At 37.8% G+C, this 17955-nt stretch overlaps 1 protein-coding gene across 1 annotated transcript in view; it reads right to left on the minus strand.

Moving 5' to 3' along the window:
• LOC101155594 (calcium/calmodulin-dependent protein kinase type IV) overlaps positions 1-17955 on the minus strand; it is a 36969-nt gene that overhangs the window by 1999 nt on the left and 17015 nt on the right. The window contains exons 6-11 of the mRNA XM_004068258.4: positions 12306-12396; positions 10745-10819; positions 6242-6317; positions 5252-5378; positions 4487-4639; positions 1934-2420 (exon numbers count right to left, since the gene is read on the minus strand). Of these exons, the coding sequence (XP_004068306.2) occupies positions 1934-2420; positions 4487-4639; positions 5252-5378; positions 6242-6317; positions 10745-10819; positions 12306-12396 (1009 nt within the window). The remainder of the gene's footprint in view (positions 1-1933; positions 2421-4486; positions 4640-5251; positions 5379-6241; positions 6318-10744; positions 10820-12305; positions 12397-17955) is intronic.

Genomic DNA, 17955 nt, shown 5'->3' on the forward strand with positions numbered 1-17955 from the left:
GCGGCTAGGTAGCTCGGTTGGTACGGTGAAAGGGTTCGATTCCCGGAGGGGAATGAACAATGGTAACGGGGCAATTACCATGTCAGTAAGCAATTAACATCACCCAGTGGGGGCCCTTGGGCAAGACCCTTGACACTACTGCCTCCCGAGCGCAGTTCGGCTCCCCCAGGGGATGGGTCAAATACGGAGAAGTATTTCCCCATTGTGGGGATAAAGTATCAATTATTATTATCAAAGCTCTGATTATCTATCACATCTAGAAAGGTAAAAAAAAAATCCATTTCAGTTAGAAAATAAACTTTGTGTAACTTATTGTTCCAAGATTTTAAAAAATGTTAAATATTTCAGTTTCTCCTATCAAACCAGCAGGACTTCAAACTTTTTTGTTAATGAAAGCCTAAATTTAGGGTGTTTTTGGAGTGATATTAAGCAACACCCTTTAGTTATGGTCATACAGGTCTACACTGACCCATGCTGTTGATGGGGATGTCCTTTCGTCACACTTACCCTGTTATTTCTAATGCATGTTTGTGTTCATTTTGTGCACTTTAAAGACCCACTCCAATTAAAAAAAATCCTGTTTTGAGTGTTTTTAACATATTCTTATGGCATTTTTTTGTTGATGGAGGATGTATATAAAGAAAATTAAGCTTAAAATTTCATTTCTGAGTAACTTTTTATTCATATTGTTTTGAATCAGAAAGAGTAGAAAAAAAATGTTGTTTAAAAAAGCGTGTGATGTAGAACCTACAATGGCAAGCCAGAAGATCCCTGCTCTGCTCCATCCTGATACACCCATTTGCAGACAAATAGATCCATGTACGTCTTTGTTTTCCTCGTCCATGTTAACATCTGGTGCAAAACGCTACGGCTGGATAGCTCCAATATTGCTCACCATTGTTGTTGCACCGGTAATGTTAGGTTGGGGGTGTAAAGAGCTGTAAGCTAGTAGGAGAGAACGTAAACAAAGAGATGATGGGAAATGGGGACGGGATTATTCTGCATAATTGAAAGACCACAGGGAACGCTTTTACAATAGATCAAAAGATGATTGGAGTGGGTCTTTGATATCTGTCATTCTATAGACTGCACACTGATTTAGAAAAAATATATATGTATATACCGGTATATATATATTACTTGAGACATTATTATTGGAACCAACCTTACTGAGTACATTTGTTTCATAAAATATTCCCCTCTTTCAACTGCATCTAGACATGAAAGCTCCTGCCTCACTGTTAGATATGTTTCAGTCAACAGGTGTATAAAGCAAAGTATGGAAGGGATTTTTTTAGAAAAGGTCCGCAACCAAACCAAATATTTCTCTCTCTCATTTCTGTCGTTACATCTGGACCAGTAAAAAAATAATTACAATCAGAGCACATCTGGAAGAGTAAGCAAGGTGCACGTGATTTCCACAGATAAAAAATACACTTGACTATAACAGGAAGAACCAAGCTGTGTGGGTTTCTGGCAGAGTACAAAGCCTGCATGCGCTGAGAAATGATGCCAGTTTTTGGGTCCTGAAGTCAGGAGAGGCAGTGAGTGAAAAATCATCGGAGTAGCTAAACTATCTTCATCAAACAAACCTTGTCTGGTTATTTCATTTAATCCTACCTACATTCAATCAGCTACAGTTTTTCTATTCACATAAAAAGTTACTATCTATCCAAAACTATCTTTAGTGCTGCCCCATCAGTTCACCTGTCTGTAACGAGCAGTTTCATAATCTGTCTCTGATTGGGTGAGCCGCTTTGTGTTTGTGAGATGGCTGAGCTACAGACATGAGGGATGCATCCTGATGCTTTACTTTTCTGCTGTAATTTGGTCCCCAGTGACATTTATGTGAAGAGCTGAAATGGATGGTTTCTGTGGCCTGAATGGAAAACTGCTGCTCTCTCAGTTGATTACTGGCAGGAAGTGGTCTTACTAGCAGGCTCCGCCCCTGGCGAGAAGCCATTGCTGAGATTGTTGGGGCTTAGAGGCAAGCCTGTTGATGTCTCTTCCACTCTGGCGTTGGACTCTATGACGGAGCAGCTCTTCTGTGGCAGCCGTGGTTGGACCAGCATGGATTTTGGAATTACCGATGCCTGTCTTAGCCCGTCGCCACGCAGCGGCGGCCTGGTGAGGGCGGGGCCAGTGGGTGTGGCGTCAGGCTTGACTGGATTGGGACTCCGTGGAGGGGAGGGACTGTGGGCACTTTGGTCGTCAAACTTTGATTCAGCTTCTTGTGGCACCTGCTGGTCCGGGGAGGGGACGTCTTTGTCTCTGGTAGCAGAGCCCAAAGACTCAGGGGGTGGGTCCTGCTGCATGCTGCTTTGCCGGGAAGTCCCTGAACCTTGAATCTCACAGCTGTCTGTTCGACGCCGGGAACCCTCGTGCATTCGACTGGTGGCCACAACAGCTTTCATGGCAGCCTTCCAACACACAAGACAACACTTTACTCAACACAGGATGCAGTGATCTGATCCCATTTCTTTTATCAAGACACTATCAGACCTTATCCACCTCCATGACTGTTTTCCATTGGAAATGTTTGTTGGATTAACATTTTTGAGGTCTGTTAATACAAAAATGCTTTCAGCTTACTAAAATATAACATGATTCTCATTTACTCTTCAGGTGGTGACAAGATGCCTAAGGAATGGAGGAGAAGTGTGACGGTGCCCATTTCTAAGAATAAGGGAGATGTGCAGAGTTGTGGAAACTACAGAGGAATAAAGCTGATGAGCCATTCAATGAAATTGAGGGAAAAAAGTTGAAGCCACATTTGAACATTTGTGAGCATTTGAAAGCAGCAGTATGGTTGTCACGCCAACAAAGACATGAAATACAGATGTAATATTTGAGAATGTTGATAGAGAAGTAGAGAAAAGGTCAGAGAGAGCTATACTGTGTCTTTGTAGATCTGGGGAAAGCTTATGAAAGGGTGCTCAGGGGAACTGTGGTATTGTATGAGGAAGTCTGGAGTGACGGAGAAGTATGTTAGAGCAGTGCAGGACATGTATGTTGGCTGTAAGACAGTTATGAGGTGTGCTGTAGGGGTGACAGAGGAGTTCAAGGGGGAGGTGGGATTTACATCAGCGATCAGTTTTTAGCCCCTTTCTGTTTGCAATTGTGATGGATGGGCTGACAGATGAGGTTAGACAGGAATCACCATGGACTATGATGTTTGCAGATGATATTGTGATTTGTAGTGAGAGCAGGGAACATTTGGAGGAGAAGCTAGAGAGGTGGAAATTTGCCCTGAAAAGGAGAGGAATGAAGGATAGCCGCTGCAACATGGAGTACATGTGTGTGAATTAGAGGAACCAAAGTGGACTACTGAGGTTACAGGGAGAAGAGATAAATAAGGTGGAGGATTTTAACCCTTGTGCTAACCTAGGCACTTTGACATTGGGAGTGAGGTCATCTAGATCCCACAAGACAGTGTGCGGAACTTTTTTCTTCAATGATTAGTGATCTTCACTGGTGTCCATGGATTACATGAAATCCTCTCCACCTTTATCCACCTTTGTCATGGTAGGGAGAACACGTCAATGGTCATCTTGACCCCATAGGATAGCACAAGGGTTAAGTATCTACAGTCCGGAGTAATGGAGAGTGTAGAAAAGAATTAAAGAAGCGAGAGCAGGCAGATTGGAATGGGTGGAGAAAAATCTCAGGTGTGACGTGTTTCAGCTCAAATAAAAGGAAAGGTGTAGAAAACTGGTGAGACCAGCCATGTTGTATGGCCTACAGACAGTGGCACTAAGGAAAATACAGGAAGCAGAGCTGGAGGTAGCAGAGATGACGATGCTGAGGTTCTCTTTGGGAGTGATCAGGATGGATAGGGTCAGGAACGAGAACATCTGGGGGACAGCACGTTAGAGGTTTTGGAGATAAAGTCAGAGAGGCCAGACTGCCAGATATGTCCAGAAGAGAGACAACGAATATATTGTTAGAAGGATGCTGAGTCTAGAGCTAGCAGGTAAGAGGTCTGGAGGAAGGCCAAAGAGGAGTCTTATGGATGTAGTGAAGGAAGGCCTGAAGGTAGCTGGTGTTAGAGCAGAGGATGCAGAAGACAGGGTTAGATGGAGGAAGCTAATTTGCTGTGGCGACCCCCAAAGGGATTTCAATCTGCTAAGAGGCTTAAAACGATGTTTTGCTCACTTGGTTATCAGCTTTTAGAACTTTTTAGCATGCTTTGTGCTCTGCTTCTCATATAAAAAAGGAGAGCCCTTAGATTGATAGTGGTGATGAGTGGTGACTTTATTGAATAATCTCTTAATCTATCAAAATTGAAAAGATGAACTCAGTGAGTTTAATCTTTGCGCTGGATTAAACATTTAAAATATGAGCGTACAGAGCAAAAGGACTTTGAACCATTCCCTCTTTCAGTTTGGGTTAAGGAGAAAAGTTGAACCAAGACTGTAATGATATTAAGTCTTTATCAGAATTGCTCCAATAGCACTTGTTTATGAGACTCACAACAGAAACAAACCTTAAGTTTGCGTCGAGCATTGAACTCCTGCAGCTTCCTCTGCGTGGTGTCCATGTGTGAGAAGCGGGCAGCTTTGCCCAGCACCCAGGGGTGCTGCAGGGCTTCCCGGACACTGAGGCGCTTGTGTGGGTCGAGGACAATCAGCTTACCAACCTGGAGATGTACCAAAAATTGGTTTAATCTGCATACACTGTCACTCAAATGCTATTGTTCATTTCATAGAAAACACAAAACATTAAAATTAACAAACAAAAATACATGAACAGACAGTTCCCTAAACCTACAAAAAATTTGATATGTAAATAATAAAAGCATCAAAACAGGACAATAAAGTTCAAATATTAAACTTTTATAATGCATCATGTTTCAGAACACACTGGCATGGCTACATTTTCACAATCAAGTTTAAAATTGGTTTGTATTTGTAATCACCGGATTGCACAAAAATTATAAAGTTATGTATACTCAAGCGACAACTTCCAATAAAAAGTCTATGTAAATGCACGTAAATCCACGTCTTAAGTTTTCGCATTCTGCGTCACTACACACATTTTTAAGATTGCTTTTGGGCTCTGCATACAAAACGCATGTCCGTTAAACGTCAAGCTGAAAGTTAACCCAGTTGTACTCTCAACAGCCATGGACTCTGATTTGGTTGTGACGTATGGATGCCGTGTCCTCCATCATCAGAAAAAGGCCACAAGAACATGTTAAAAACACCAAAAACACCATTTCATTGGAGTGAGTCTCTAAGTATCAACTTACCAGGTCCTTGGCATTCAGAGAGACCTCGTCCCACCACGGAGATACAAACTCATAATCACAATTGAGGATGCGGCTGTACATGTACTGGTCCCCCCTTGGGTCAAAGAAGGGTTCAAACCCACAGAGTCTGGAGAACAGAAGCAGGACAGAGTTTTAAACAGAGTTTCCCTACAACAATGTGAAGATAACCCTGAATGAAACATCATCTAACTAGAAAATTCAAATATATATTTTAAGAAAATTTTGATAGAAAAAAAAACAGATACAACAATTCATGTCCCTTTCTGATCCTTGTTTAAGAAGATCGCCGATGTTTGAATCTTCAGAGATCCTTCAACGGGACATCAAGCATGAACACTCATGTCTTTGAGTGTAGCTGTACATCTGCTGTCTTTTCTGGGCAATCAATGTACTGCAGCCATAGCCGTGACGGGAAGATGTTTGATGGTTTAACCTCCCAATTCAACCGTTGATGCAGGGAGCCACTAGGACTCCTTTTTAAAATCTGCTAAGACTGTCTGTGGACTCAAACCCTCAACCAACAGGCATTTCCTGGTTTTACATACAGACAATGACTATTGTCACACCTGTGTGTTAAATGGTCTTTTATTTTACGTCTCACTTTTCCAAATCTGTGACTGTGTGTGTTTATGCTCCACTCACACAAGCCGATGACTCACAGCAGCTAATGACAATGCCCTATCATTCCTGGAAGAGAAACCTCTGTGGTCTGTCATTATTGGCTCTGCTGCAGCACATTCTCATCTAAAGACTCCATCAACACCCAGTTATTGTCCTGGGACAGGCTCCATGCAGCACTTCAAGTTGTGTCGCCGCCTTTAATGGCTCTTAAGAGGCGAAGGGAAGAACAGCAAACTTGGTAGTTAAATTTGATGACAGATGACAATGACTCCATGATGAACCAGATTGCTCCATTTGTGTGTGTGTGTGTGTTTGCATAAACGTTCAGCCGAGGGTAAACAGACTCACAGGATGTAGAGGATGACGCCCACCGACCACATGTCCACCTCAGGGCCGTAAGCATTTCCCCGCAGGATCTCTGGAGCTGTGGGCAGAGGAATCCGTTAGCTGCCAGATGGCTGACAGAAGCTCTGACTGAGAGGACCAAGAAATCCCACAGAGCTGGAGCTGCTGTGAACGCATCACTGACACCCGCAGATATCACCGCAACTCAAGTAGGGGAACACAAATACTACAATACCTGAAAGTAATGCTGTTAATCTGCTATTGATGCTAAAGTCCTTCTACCAGTGGACTGTTTACAATATCATTAACAATGATGTGTATCTATATACCAATACCACAAATATACAAATGTAAAGCTAAGGACAAACAGTAAGGCAGGTGACACAACATTTTCTATTTGGAACTCATGAATTACTAACTCCTGCCTTCTCCACATTCAACTCAAAGCTATTGAAGGCGGGAAATGTATCCGTGACAATTTCTGTTTTATTTAGAAAGCTTGAGTTTGGAGCTCTTTGAATGTTCTTTATGTAGTGTTTTCACTATTATAATCATGTACTTGAACTCAAATGTGTTTTGTTCTTTTTGACGTCAGGGCTTTACACCAATCCCTCCGCTGAGAAAAGAGAGGGAAATTCTTCAGGCAGCTTTTACATGCAGATCATTGACTGTATAAGAGAACTGGACTGAGCGAGTGTGACGTCACTCATGGAAAAGCAGCTCTAACCAAATCAAGCCAACTCAGTTGTTATTTTTCTGCCATAGGGACACCACCAATTGTAGCAGACGAGATTACCGTAGTAAGTAGTGATTGGTTAGCAAGAACATGTTAAAAAAAAGTAGCAGAGCAAAAATTGGTTATTCTGGCAAATATACTAATCATAATATTTTACTACCAACAAGGCTATCGTAATCTACTGCATTACTACTAATAACGTATACTTTAAACCTAAGGGTAGGAATGAGACAAAAATGCTCCAAATACCACTTTAGAAGCTAATGCATATTTACCAACAAGTCAGTGTCGTGCGGTGAGGTTGATTTATTTAAAATTGCACGAACTGAATATTTCACCATTCATTAAACGGCAGCTAACAGCTTGTAAAATACACACAAGAAAATATTTGTCCTACAGAGAATATTTATTTTATCGACATGGATAGAACACTCTTCTTGTGTATAAATTTATTCATATGTACTGTAAACAAATTAAAGTATACGGATGTGTTCAGCACACATTTGACCCTCAGTAACTATTTCTGGTATTTTTTCAACTTCAAATTCTGGAGCTTTAATCAGTGTTATCAAATATTGTCTGTGAAAATGATCATAAAAATAAAATAAATGATTTTAATTACATTTTTTTCCACTTACTCCCATGTTATTTAAAAAAAAACATTGAAAAACATGTTTGGCTTTACTTTTTGAGTCTGTGCGCTGATCCTTCTCCACGAAAAGCTCTATGATCTGTTGGAAAAGTCTTATTTTCCTTTAGTGTATTTGTGTTTCTCCCTCTCAATGGAGAAAGACATTCTTAGTCTTTTTCTACGGCAGTAGTGTAGCTACAAAGCAGCTGTCAGCTCACGTCTGCCCCCTGCTGGTGAGGCTTGCCTCACCTAAAGCCTTTTCTGCGGGCCTACAGCAGCATTTTCAGCGCACGTCTCTGTTAACATTGAGCCTTGCCGTCAGACATGAAGCACAGTGCTTCAGAGCCTGAACCAGAGTTTCCGCTCCGTCTATGATCGCGCAACACTGAAATTCTGCGATTTTAACCTCAAAAACTGTGGAAAACATGTTGAGTTGACTAAAAATGCATATTTAACACAGATCAGTGGAAAATAATATTTACTTAATTTAACTTTTTTCTATTTTATCATGATTATGACAGGTGAGGCTGTGCCTCACTTGCCTCACCTGACCCCACGTTACTGCACCAAGTACAGGGAGGTCATCAGGGGAGCAAGGGGACTAGTTGCCCTCCACTTTAGAGCCTTGCCCTCAGATGCCCCTCCAACCCCCCGCCATACAACCTTAGTCAAGAAGAGCAAATCACTACTAAGTAAAAAGGCTTCCAACAGTCATACAACAAGCAATAAATTGGATGAGTTGTTAATTTTGAACTTTTTTTTTTAATACGGCCCTGCATCAAACCTGTTCAGATATTAAATTAGTCAGTCTGTCTGCATGCGCCAAAACAGATTAAACAGGCCTGTTAAAGCACTATTATTCTGTTTGTTTGTTTTTTGTTACCCACAACTGTTTTTATTGCGGCAAAGCTGTCATTTACTGACAAATTAGGCCTGACTCATTAAGATCCCAATTAAAAAGCACAAAAAACTACCTGGGCAAGCAATTAGATTACATCTACGGTAATTAGGATTTGCTGGTTTTCAAAGAAAAAGTGTGGAAAGGACAGCTGGCGAAAACACACGTACCGTATTTAAATAAAGGTCAATGCAATAGAATTTAAAATTGTAGCTCTGCCTAAACAGATGAAACAGACTGATAACAATTATGTGCCTGTTTTTGGTGAAACATACCTTAAGGTATAGGGCTTTAAATTAAATTAAATTAAATTATGCCCGCAAGAGGGATAGACGTTAAGATACAGGTAGGGGTCAATGCTCTCAGAACCCAACAGCCGTGGTTTGGAGAGGAGAAGAGAAACGCACAGGAAGAAAGGAGCAGGGTTTGAACAAAATTAACATTTGAGGTAAAAAAAAAGGAGTTTGAAAAAAGTGGAAAATATTTTTTTTTAAACTTGCCGTATTTATAGTTAAATTTATCCAAATCCACAAACTTTGCAACTTTGAATATGCAAAGCTTATGTATTAATAATCCTTACCTTTTTTTTTCCTCATAAATATTTACATGCGCACATAGATGCGATTTCTTTGTCATCTTTTGGTCCATTATTATCACCTGTTTAAAACTATGAATGCAACTATCTGTGCATAAAGTTAGCCCAGTTTGCACATATTTTTCGAACGTGCAAAATATTCCCACAAAACAGCACCCTTCATCTTCCTTCACGTTTGAGTTCACAAAATTGAGCTAGTTGCTTCTGCTCTTTTTAGTGGATTTTGCCGGAATTAGCCTAAACTACACATGGGTCAATGGAAGCATCTTTTACCCATTTAGTTACAACAGATCAGAACAGAACAATGTGTGTTTTTTTGCACGCTGTCCTTTATCTGCATGTTTTTACACACTCAAACCTTTAGTAAAATTGATCCATTATGTTATATTATAAATAATAAATAAATGCTCTAAAACTTTGGATAAAATATTACCATTGACAGATGCTCAGAATAATTAATATAATGTTTTTATGCCTTCTAACATCTGAACTTCCATGCAACTTTTTTAAACAGCAGTTTTGTGCAATATTGACAGTTTTCAGCTGCTCTTATCATGTGCAATTATATCAGTATTCAGTTGTGTTTTGTGCAGTAATTTACAGTATTTTTAAGGTGTAGTCTCACTTTGCAATAATATTAACATTCTTTATAAACTAATAACAATAAATTGCTCCTGTAATAAACTAATTTCCTTCCAGTGATCAAAAGTAATGTTATCTAATTTTAGAAAAGCACAAAGTTTAATGATATTTTAGACCTAGTGAAAAAAAACAGTTATAAAAATAATCTTATATAGAATGTCTGGTGTAGGCTTCTTTTTACAAAAAAGGTATAGCCTCATAAAACTCGTATATTTATTGTGGTTTATTTAAAACACTTTAAAAATATTTTGTTACAGATAACATTTAAATGTTTTAAATAATACATTTTTATGAATATTTATTTTTGAATCTTCACAAATAAGGTTCTTCCTCTGTCCCATCTTTCTTATGTCACCCAGCCAATACCTTCTGCCCCCACTTTCCCACCTTAAAAAACAACAACTTTCTAGATCGACCAATGCCCCGCTTTGTATTTGCAGTACTTATCGAAGCCCTGGACATGAAATTAAAAAGTAAAAACATATTGTTCTGTCAAATTAATAATTTAAGGACACAAATTAGCAATTTGAACACATGCAGACACAAGTGAGCATTTTGTGTGAGCAAAGGAGTATTTTGTGGACAAAAATTTACATATTATGTCCACAAATCCATCGTTGCAGTTAATGATATTAAAATACTTATTGTGACCATTTAATCCTAATTTTTGTGCTCAAAATGCTCATTTTTACTTTGCTCATCAGCAAAGTAAATACTAATTTGTGACCACTAGTTATCAATTTATGGGAGCAATTTATTACTGTCTTTTTTTACTTCCTGTCCAGACTGGGATAGGTTCTACAAATACATCTCACTAGTTATCACTAATACATATATATTGTTTAGCTCATACAGCACCCAAACCTGACTGATTTAAGTAACTATTTTTCAGTAGACTTTAAATACCGTCATAAACTCTATCATCCCAAGAACTTAATAAAATTATGCTTTTTTTAATTATAATTTTCTATTTAATATTTAGATTTTCAGTGACCTTTACTTACCACAGTAACCTGGAGTACCACAGACCGTCTTCATGGTCACCTGGTCATCAATAATTTTTGAAAGTCCAAAATCGGCTGAAAAAGGAAAACATTTTCTTATCAGAGCTTTCCCTTTATGAATTTATTCTTTTTTTTTTATTTCAGTTTCCTTTTTAAAAAGTTGAAGAAGTGGGAGTGTTGCTTTTCCACCAAAAGCTGATGAAAATTGTTAGGGGAGAGACTCTCCCATCACCATCTGTAGCAGTTAGCCAGGAGCTTACCGTCCATCTGGATGCTCCACCAAAATGACAACAAAAAGCTCAGGATCAAGCACGGAAGCTCTGCTTTTTATTTCTAGTTCTTTTAAATTGTAATATGCAAATATAAACTAATTGTTCTTTTTTTTATTCAAGTTTATTGTAAGGCCTTTTTTGTATTGGATTAAGGCATACATTTAAATAGAATGAAATCTTATTTATCAAATCACACTAGGGGTCTTAAGGTGGAATAAATAAATAAATCATTCGTAAAACTTAATTTATATGGCACTTTACCAAAGTACTTTACAACCAAAAAAAACTGTGTGAAAAAGAACATTTTTAATCGATTAGGAACAAAAATTAAAAATAAATAAATAAACCATTCATTCAAGTACTAACTTTTTTTTTTGTTCAGATGAAAATAGAATGTGGGTCTTCAAGCCAAATCCCAATAATTGAAAAATCTTAAATCTAAAGAATTAATGCATAACGCTCACTGCATTTCTGAGAAACCTTATTAAAATCCCAGAAAATCAACTCCAGCTGGTTTCCCTCAGGCCTTTTAAGACTACTTCAGTTTATAGAATGCTTCACAGCTTTTAGAGGAGCTCATCCTGCCGACCATTTCTGACCATTGCATCAGAAATCAAGTCTGTAATTGTTCATGTTTGTAAACATGTATCCAGGCTCGCATGTGGCTGCCTGAACCTGGATAAGTATAATCTTCCAGATTACATAGAATCTGACAGACTTGTCAGTTTGCACGCTAGGACAGCTGATAACTGCAAATGCTCTCGTTGCTGCATGGTTAGTTTGAGTGTAGTCCAACTAAAGGTTTGGTGCTGCTAAACCAAATGACACATAAAGTAAATAAACTGGTGTGTAATATAGGCATGCAAATCCATCCAACAATGGGTTCAATTGACTAAACCATTTGCATAGAATTTTCAGTACTACTACTTTTGTGAAACTTTTTAAAAGCATGATTTGGTTTGTTGTGAACTGACATGTTTATGGTTTGAATGTGAGGACAGAAATGGACTGACGGATGATTTTAGAGGCTAATCCTTCAATTTGTGCATAAAAACACTTTATGCTGGATTAGGGGGGGGGGGGGTTATGATGTCTGGATAAATCTGGGAATGACATCAGCTTTGGTGGCTGAAGGCTGCAGTCAATTGATTTGGTGGCACTTCGAAACTGTAAAAATGACTAGAAAACAGTCTTTTACAGAAGGAACATATATTCTTTAAGATCAGAGATATTGGCTTTCGATGTTAGCATGTCAAAGCAAAAGACTTAAGGAGCTTCTGGTGTATTACCTATCTTTAGTGAAGCGTCCAGGGACAGGTCGGCATAAAGCAGGTTCTCCGGTTTGAGATCTCGATGGACGACCCCATTTTCATGCAAATACTAAACCACACAGAAGGACAAAGAAGAGAAAACACTTAGAATCTCCCTTTAACAGGTTGCTATGTTCAACAGAATTATCAGGTATTGTCTTACTGTAAACACAAAAAACTCCTTGCAAAAATCCCCCTACCATTAACAACTGAGGAAACGTCTAATGCTACATTCACACCAGCCTCAGAAACACGCATTCAAGCAACCACTTCCTATGAAAAGTCTCTGTAAATGTGTGTATATGCGCCTCTTTGGACATATACTTCTGCATTCAAAAGTCTTATGCTTATGCATTGCTACAAATGTTTTTATTTCAGTTTTTCGGCTCTACTTACAAAAGGTGTGGCCTTTGAACAAACGCTGAAAGTTAAACCAGTTGAACTTTGACCAATCAGGGACTCAGATTTGGTAGGGACGTATGGGTAGGGTCCTTTTTCCAAACGTTGGAAAATTGATCATGTAGAAGAAACTAGTAATTGTGGTTTGTCCCCTGCTGGAAATATATGACACCAAGTCTTTCATTTATTGGAAGAGAGGTGTAAAAGAAAAAGTCACAATAACAATTCACACCAACCTCTTCCAACTGCAGGTATATCCCTTGTGCTATCCCAGGCACTTTAACATTGGGAGTTGGGTCATCTAGACCCACTAGACAGTGCTCTGAACCTTTTTTCTTCAATGATTTGTGATCTTCACTGATGTCCATGGATTACATGAAATCTTTCCACCTTTATCCACCTTTGTCATGGTAGGGAGAACACGTCAATGTAAGGGTGCGGTAATAGGATAGCACAAGGGTTAAGTGCTAGTATCGAATAGTGAAACACATTACCATTGTGAGCGTAGCATAAGCATGTGTACAAGTGCAAAAAAACTCATGGAAGGCATCAGTAAAGTGATCTTTCCTTAGTAGTTTTTTGGTTACAAAAGCCAATGAGAATGCAAGCAATCAGCACGCATATCTAAAATAAAAAATGTTGTCAAAACAGAGCTAACTTTTCTTTGTTGAAGTTTGAAGTTAAAGTTTGTCAGAGTTACTTGATGATTGAAGAAGTTCAGATTTATGCTAAATTGACAAAAGAGATGCTGTCTAATATGTCTGGAAGAAGATATGCAAACAATCTATAAATATTAATATGGTATTTAAAGAATTGAAAAAAATATCTAAAAGAATCATATTTCCTTTCAAATTTCAACTGTTTTTTTTTTTTTTTTTTTTTTTTTTTTACTTTTGTCTTTTTTACAATCTAGTTTTTCATTACTTGTAAGCTGTTTCTGATTTGACTTTATGGAGACAATGAAAGGCAAAAAAAGAATTCAACAAAAAACAAAACTGTAATTCATTAACTACAAGGAAAAAAGAAAAATTAAGGGTCATGAAAAAAATTAATAAAGCTTAATTTGTAACTGTTAACATCTTGAATATTTCTGCATATTTTTTGTTTTCTTATCCACAAATATATTTTTTCAAAAGTTGTAAATTCAATATACAGAACACATTGTTTCTTTTAATTTGTTGTTTTAATAACTGTTGATTGTTCCTGTTTTAAACGTCTACCACTGTTATCAGTCAGAAGCTTCACATTTTTAAGCAGGGAAGCTGCAGTGAGAAAATCAACAGTGTGTTTAGGGTCGACTGTGTGTTTCTTTGTTGCAGATTAAAGCCACGTTCACATCTGATCCAACAAACAGTGCTGCTCTGTAATCCCCACACACATAAACAGGCGTATGTTTTTCTTCTTGTCAAATGTAGGTCAGCTTTGGTCAGTGTGTGTGTAAATGTGTGTGTGTGTGTGTCTTAATCCTCTCCGCCTTTAATCTGTTCAGCAGCAGGATGGAGGCTGCTGTTACATAAGAAACCTGTGGCGGCTGCACGCGGCCGCCACGCGCAGCAGCTCTGCCGGCAACACCTACTGAGGCATTTGGGCCTCCTCGATGTTTTCAGGCATCACACGTATTTTGGTGCTGCCCTCAGCGCCTGCTTTCATGAGGAAATATGAAAATGATTACAAGTGGAGACTACTGGGCTTCATGTGGGCAACCCCTTCGTTTTTTCCGGAATCCGTTTTTTTTAGGAGTTTTTCCTTACCGCGAAGGGGGTCTAAGAGCAGCGGTGTCCAGTTTGGCTTAGTCAGTTTGTTAGTTCAATTTAATATTTTCCTATTGAATTCTATGTATTCATGATACTTTTGATTTTGTGTTTAACTTTTTCAAAAACCTATACGAAAGCCCATTGAGACGACTGTTGTTGTGAATTTGGGCTATACAAATAAAATTGAATTGAAAATTGAATACTGGAACAAAATTTAGTCAGATCGAATCCAGTAAAAGCCAGTGTTTGTTGTAGCAACCACTCATACAGTGGTACAAGAAAGTTTGGGTACCCCTGATATTTTTTAAAGATTTTTCTTCATAAATCATTGGCTGTTCGGATCATCAATTTCAGTTAAAGATATCATATAGCAGATGAACACTGTGATATTTGAGAAGTGAAATGAAGTTTTTTTCTTTTCTTTTCTTCTTGCTTTAAATGTAACTAGTATTATTGAAGTTGCTGTGCTGTCATGACTAATTCTTTTTCTTTCTGATAAAGTGCTGTTGAGAAAAGTGAGACGTCCAAGTTATTATAGCAGCCCAGCTCTGCTCTGCTCCGTTCTGATGCATCCACTTCTAGAAAAATAGATAAATTTACATCTCCGTTTTCCTTGTCTGAGCTGGAATCTGGCTCAGAAATCTGGCTTGGCTGGATAGCTCCAATGTTACTCGTCATTTTTGTTGCACCACCAATTTTTGGTTGGGGGTGTGGGGAGCTGTAAGCTAATGAGAGAGCATGTAAACAGATGGATGGGGACGGGATGGGGACTGCTGCTCTGCAGGAACTGTCATAGAAAACAACACACGTTTTTGCTTTTTATGTTGGCTAAAAACTGCATTTAAACGCTTTTAAAATAGATCAATAGATGATTGGACTGGGTCTTTATTTTTACATGTCACATAACATTTTTAAACTGTTTTACGTTTAAAACTTTGTTTTAGGTTGTTTGAACCTATATGGTCTATTTTATGCCATATCTGTGGTCAAATAATATCATTATTGCATTTGGTGGTGTTTTTGTTGCGTGAAATCACTGGTGGAGGTTTTATGTGTCAAAAGTGTGAATATTTTTATATGGACAAAGCTTAAAGTTTAATATAACCCCTGAAAATCTGTCTTTTTAATTGTTTACTCTTTGCTTTAAGTTTTTAAGTCCCTTTATGTTGCACACCCAAAAAAAGCCTCAAATGCAGAAGCCGGTTAAAAGTTTTAGAAAAAACACTTTCTGGTTGAAGTTATCCTAATACAGAATCTTGATCACGACAATCAATTACTGGTCAGAAAATCATGTAGTTAACCCTCTACTACCATTCGTGTCATATTTGACACACGCTTTTTTGAGACTCCTATCTTATTGCCATGATAAAAACTTTTCTTAACGACCCATTGCGTTTAACTTGTTCATTGTTTTCTGGCCTGTAGTTTATCATTATTCGACTAGAGGCACTAGAATGGCTTTTCCTACTCATTTATAAATAGCGCCTCAATGAAACACTTTGGAGGGAAAATTATTTTGCTAATTTTCAAAACATTATGGTGAGAATAACTCATCTATTATTATTCATATTTTTAAAGCGACTACTTGCTTTCTAAAGAATGTAAAATGTACTGATATTTAATCCTTTATAATAGCTACAGCACGTTAAACATGTGTGTATCAAATCTGAGAAAGTTCGTAAATAAGGTGATTTTTTTTTGAACAAACTAACATGGCTGTAAACTTAGCAAACCACCCAACGTATCGTAATTTATACCATCTATATTTCTTTAAAAAATGGATGTAGCAAAAATGTTTATAGTGGATTTCATCAAAGGGTTCAAAAACACCTTAATTCCAAAGAATTTGAATTTTCTGTCAATTCCCTGATGTAGTGGGCTTTACAGGATTAAATAATTGCCACTTAGGAAAGTTAAGTTATTTTTCTAAATGATATATTTTTAAATACATAGAAAAATATTAGACTGTTGGAATGAACTGATATTTATTTTAATCAATATCCTTAGACATTTAAAGAATATTAGCTTTCATCGATCTATCATACTTTTATACTCTTAGGTCTTTTCACAATAATAATGTGCTCCTATTCTCCCAACAGCACGCAGACGCACCAACTGTACGATGTGATACTAATCGACTCTTTGACAGCAGTGGAATATGAAACCCTATTTGTTCACAGATGATTGGAAAGAAAAATCCCTTCAAAGGGCTGATGGAGCCTCATTAGTGAGACCGCCAAGGCTGCTGCTGACTGCACACTGTTGTTATGAAAGAGCAACATGATCTGCGGTTGCATAATGACAACAGGCTTCAAAGGAGTCAGACTGATTATATTTTCAGCTTCTCAGACACAAGAAGTACATCAATCGTTGGTCATCCTCACTGCAATAGTTCTCCAGAATCTGGCTTTTAATGTCTTTTTTTTTAAAAAAAACATCAACTAAAAAGAGACTAATGATCATTAGTTTAAAATATTGCAAAGTAATGAGATGTTGTGTTGATTTTGATAAAAATGAGCTCCTCGGAAGTTTTTTTGTTTTACATAAATTAAAAAAGGAAAAACTTTGTTTTATTTTATATTGCATTTATTGCAAAACCCAGTCCTTTAATTTTATTCACCAACTAAACAAATTATTTAGTCTGATCACAACAAAGTTGGAGAGGAGCCATTTTTGACTACATATTTCCTTTCATTTTTCTTAAACAAATAAAGTTCCACTCCAATCATCTTTTGATCTACTTTAAAAGCATTCCCAGTTGTCTTTTGTTTATGATTTAGGTAAAATCCCCCAAATCTGTGTTGTTTCCAAGGACTGAGTTTCTGCAGAGCAGCAGTAGTTAATTAGAAATTCACCTCTGAGTTGTGGACTGGACCATTGGTTTAGAAAAAGCCTATTCCTGTCATCTGTTTACACTGCTAGCGTCATAAACCCAATCTAACAACACTGGTTACATGATTTTCATTGGAGTGAGTCTTTAAGAAACGTCTGGACATTGAGTTCATACATTTTTGAAGTTCTGGTGTTTGAATTTTGTTCCTGTTCTACCTGAAAGTAGAATACTTTAGCGGATTCTGTCCTGTGTCATTTTTAAAAGTTTTGACTCCATCAGTGCTTCAAAGCATCTGCATCCTTAGATCTCCCGCTTTCCTTTCTTCTTCGTTTTCAGATCCCTGATCTCCTTTTTTAACGTTGACACTGTCAGAATGCAATCGCCACATCTCATGGGTTGAATAAAGGTTTCGGTTGCTGAAAATGTGTGATCAATTCACGCAATGAGACAAGTGGAACTGCATCAAAGCCTTCCAGTTTTTCAGATGAGATTTTCCAAGCAATTAAAAATGAAACACAGACAACATTAAAGTTGTCTTTACTAGATATTGCTGCAGCTGCTTAAGTAGATTCATTCATTAGCTGACTTCTGACTCAACTGTCAATTTGAATTGTTCCATTGTTTAAAAGATTAAACTGACATT

This window comes from Oryzias latipes, chromosome 4 (genome assembly GCF_002234675.1).
Source record: "Oryzias latipes chromosome 4, ASM223467v1".
NCBI lineage: Eukaryota > Metazoa > Chordata > Actinopteri > Beloniformes > Adrianichthyidae > Oryzias > Oryzias latipes.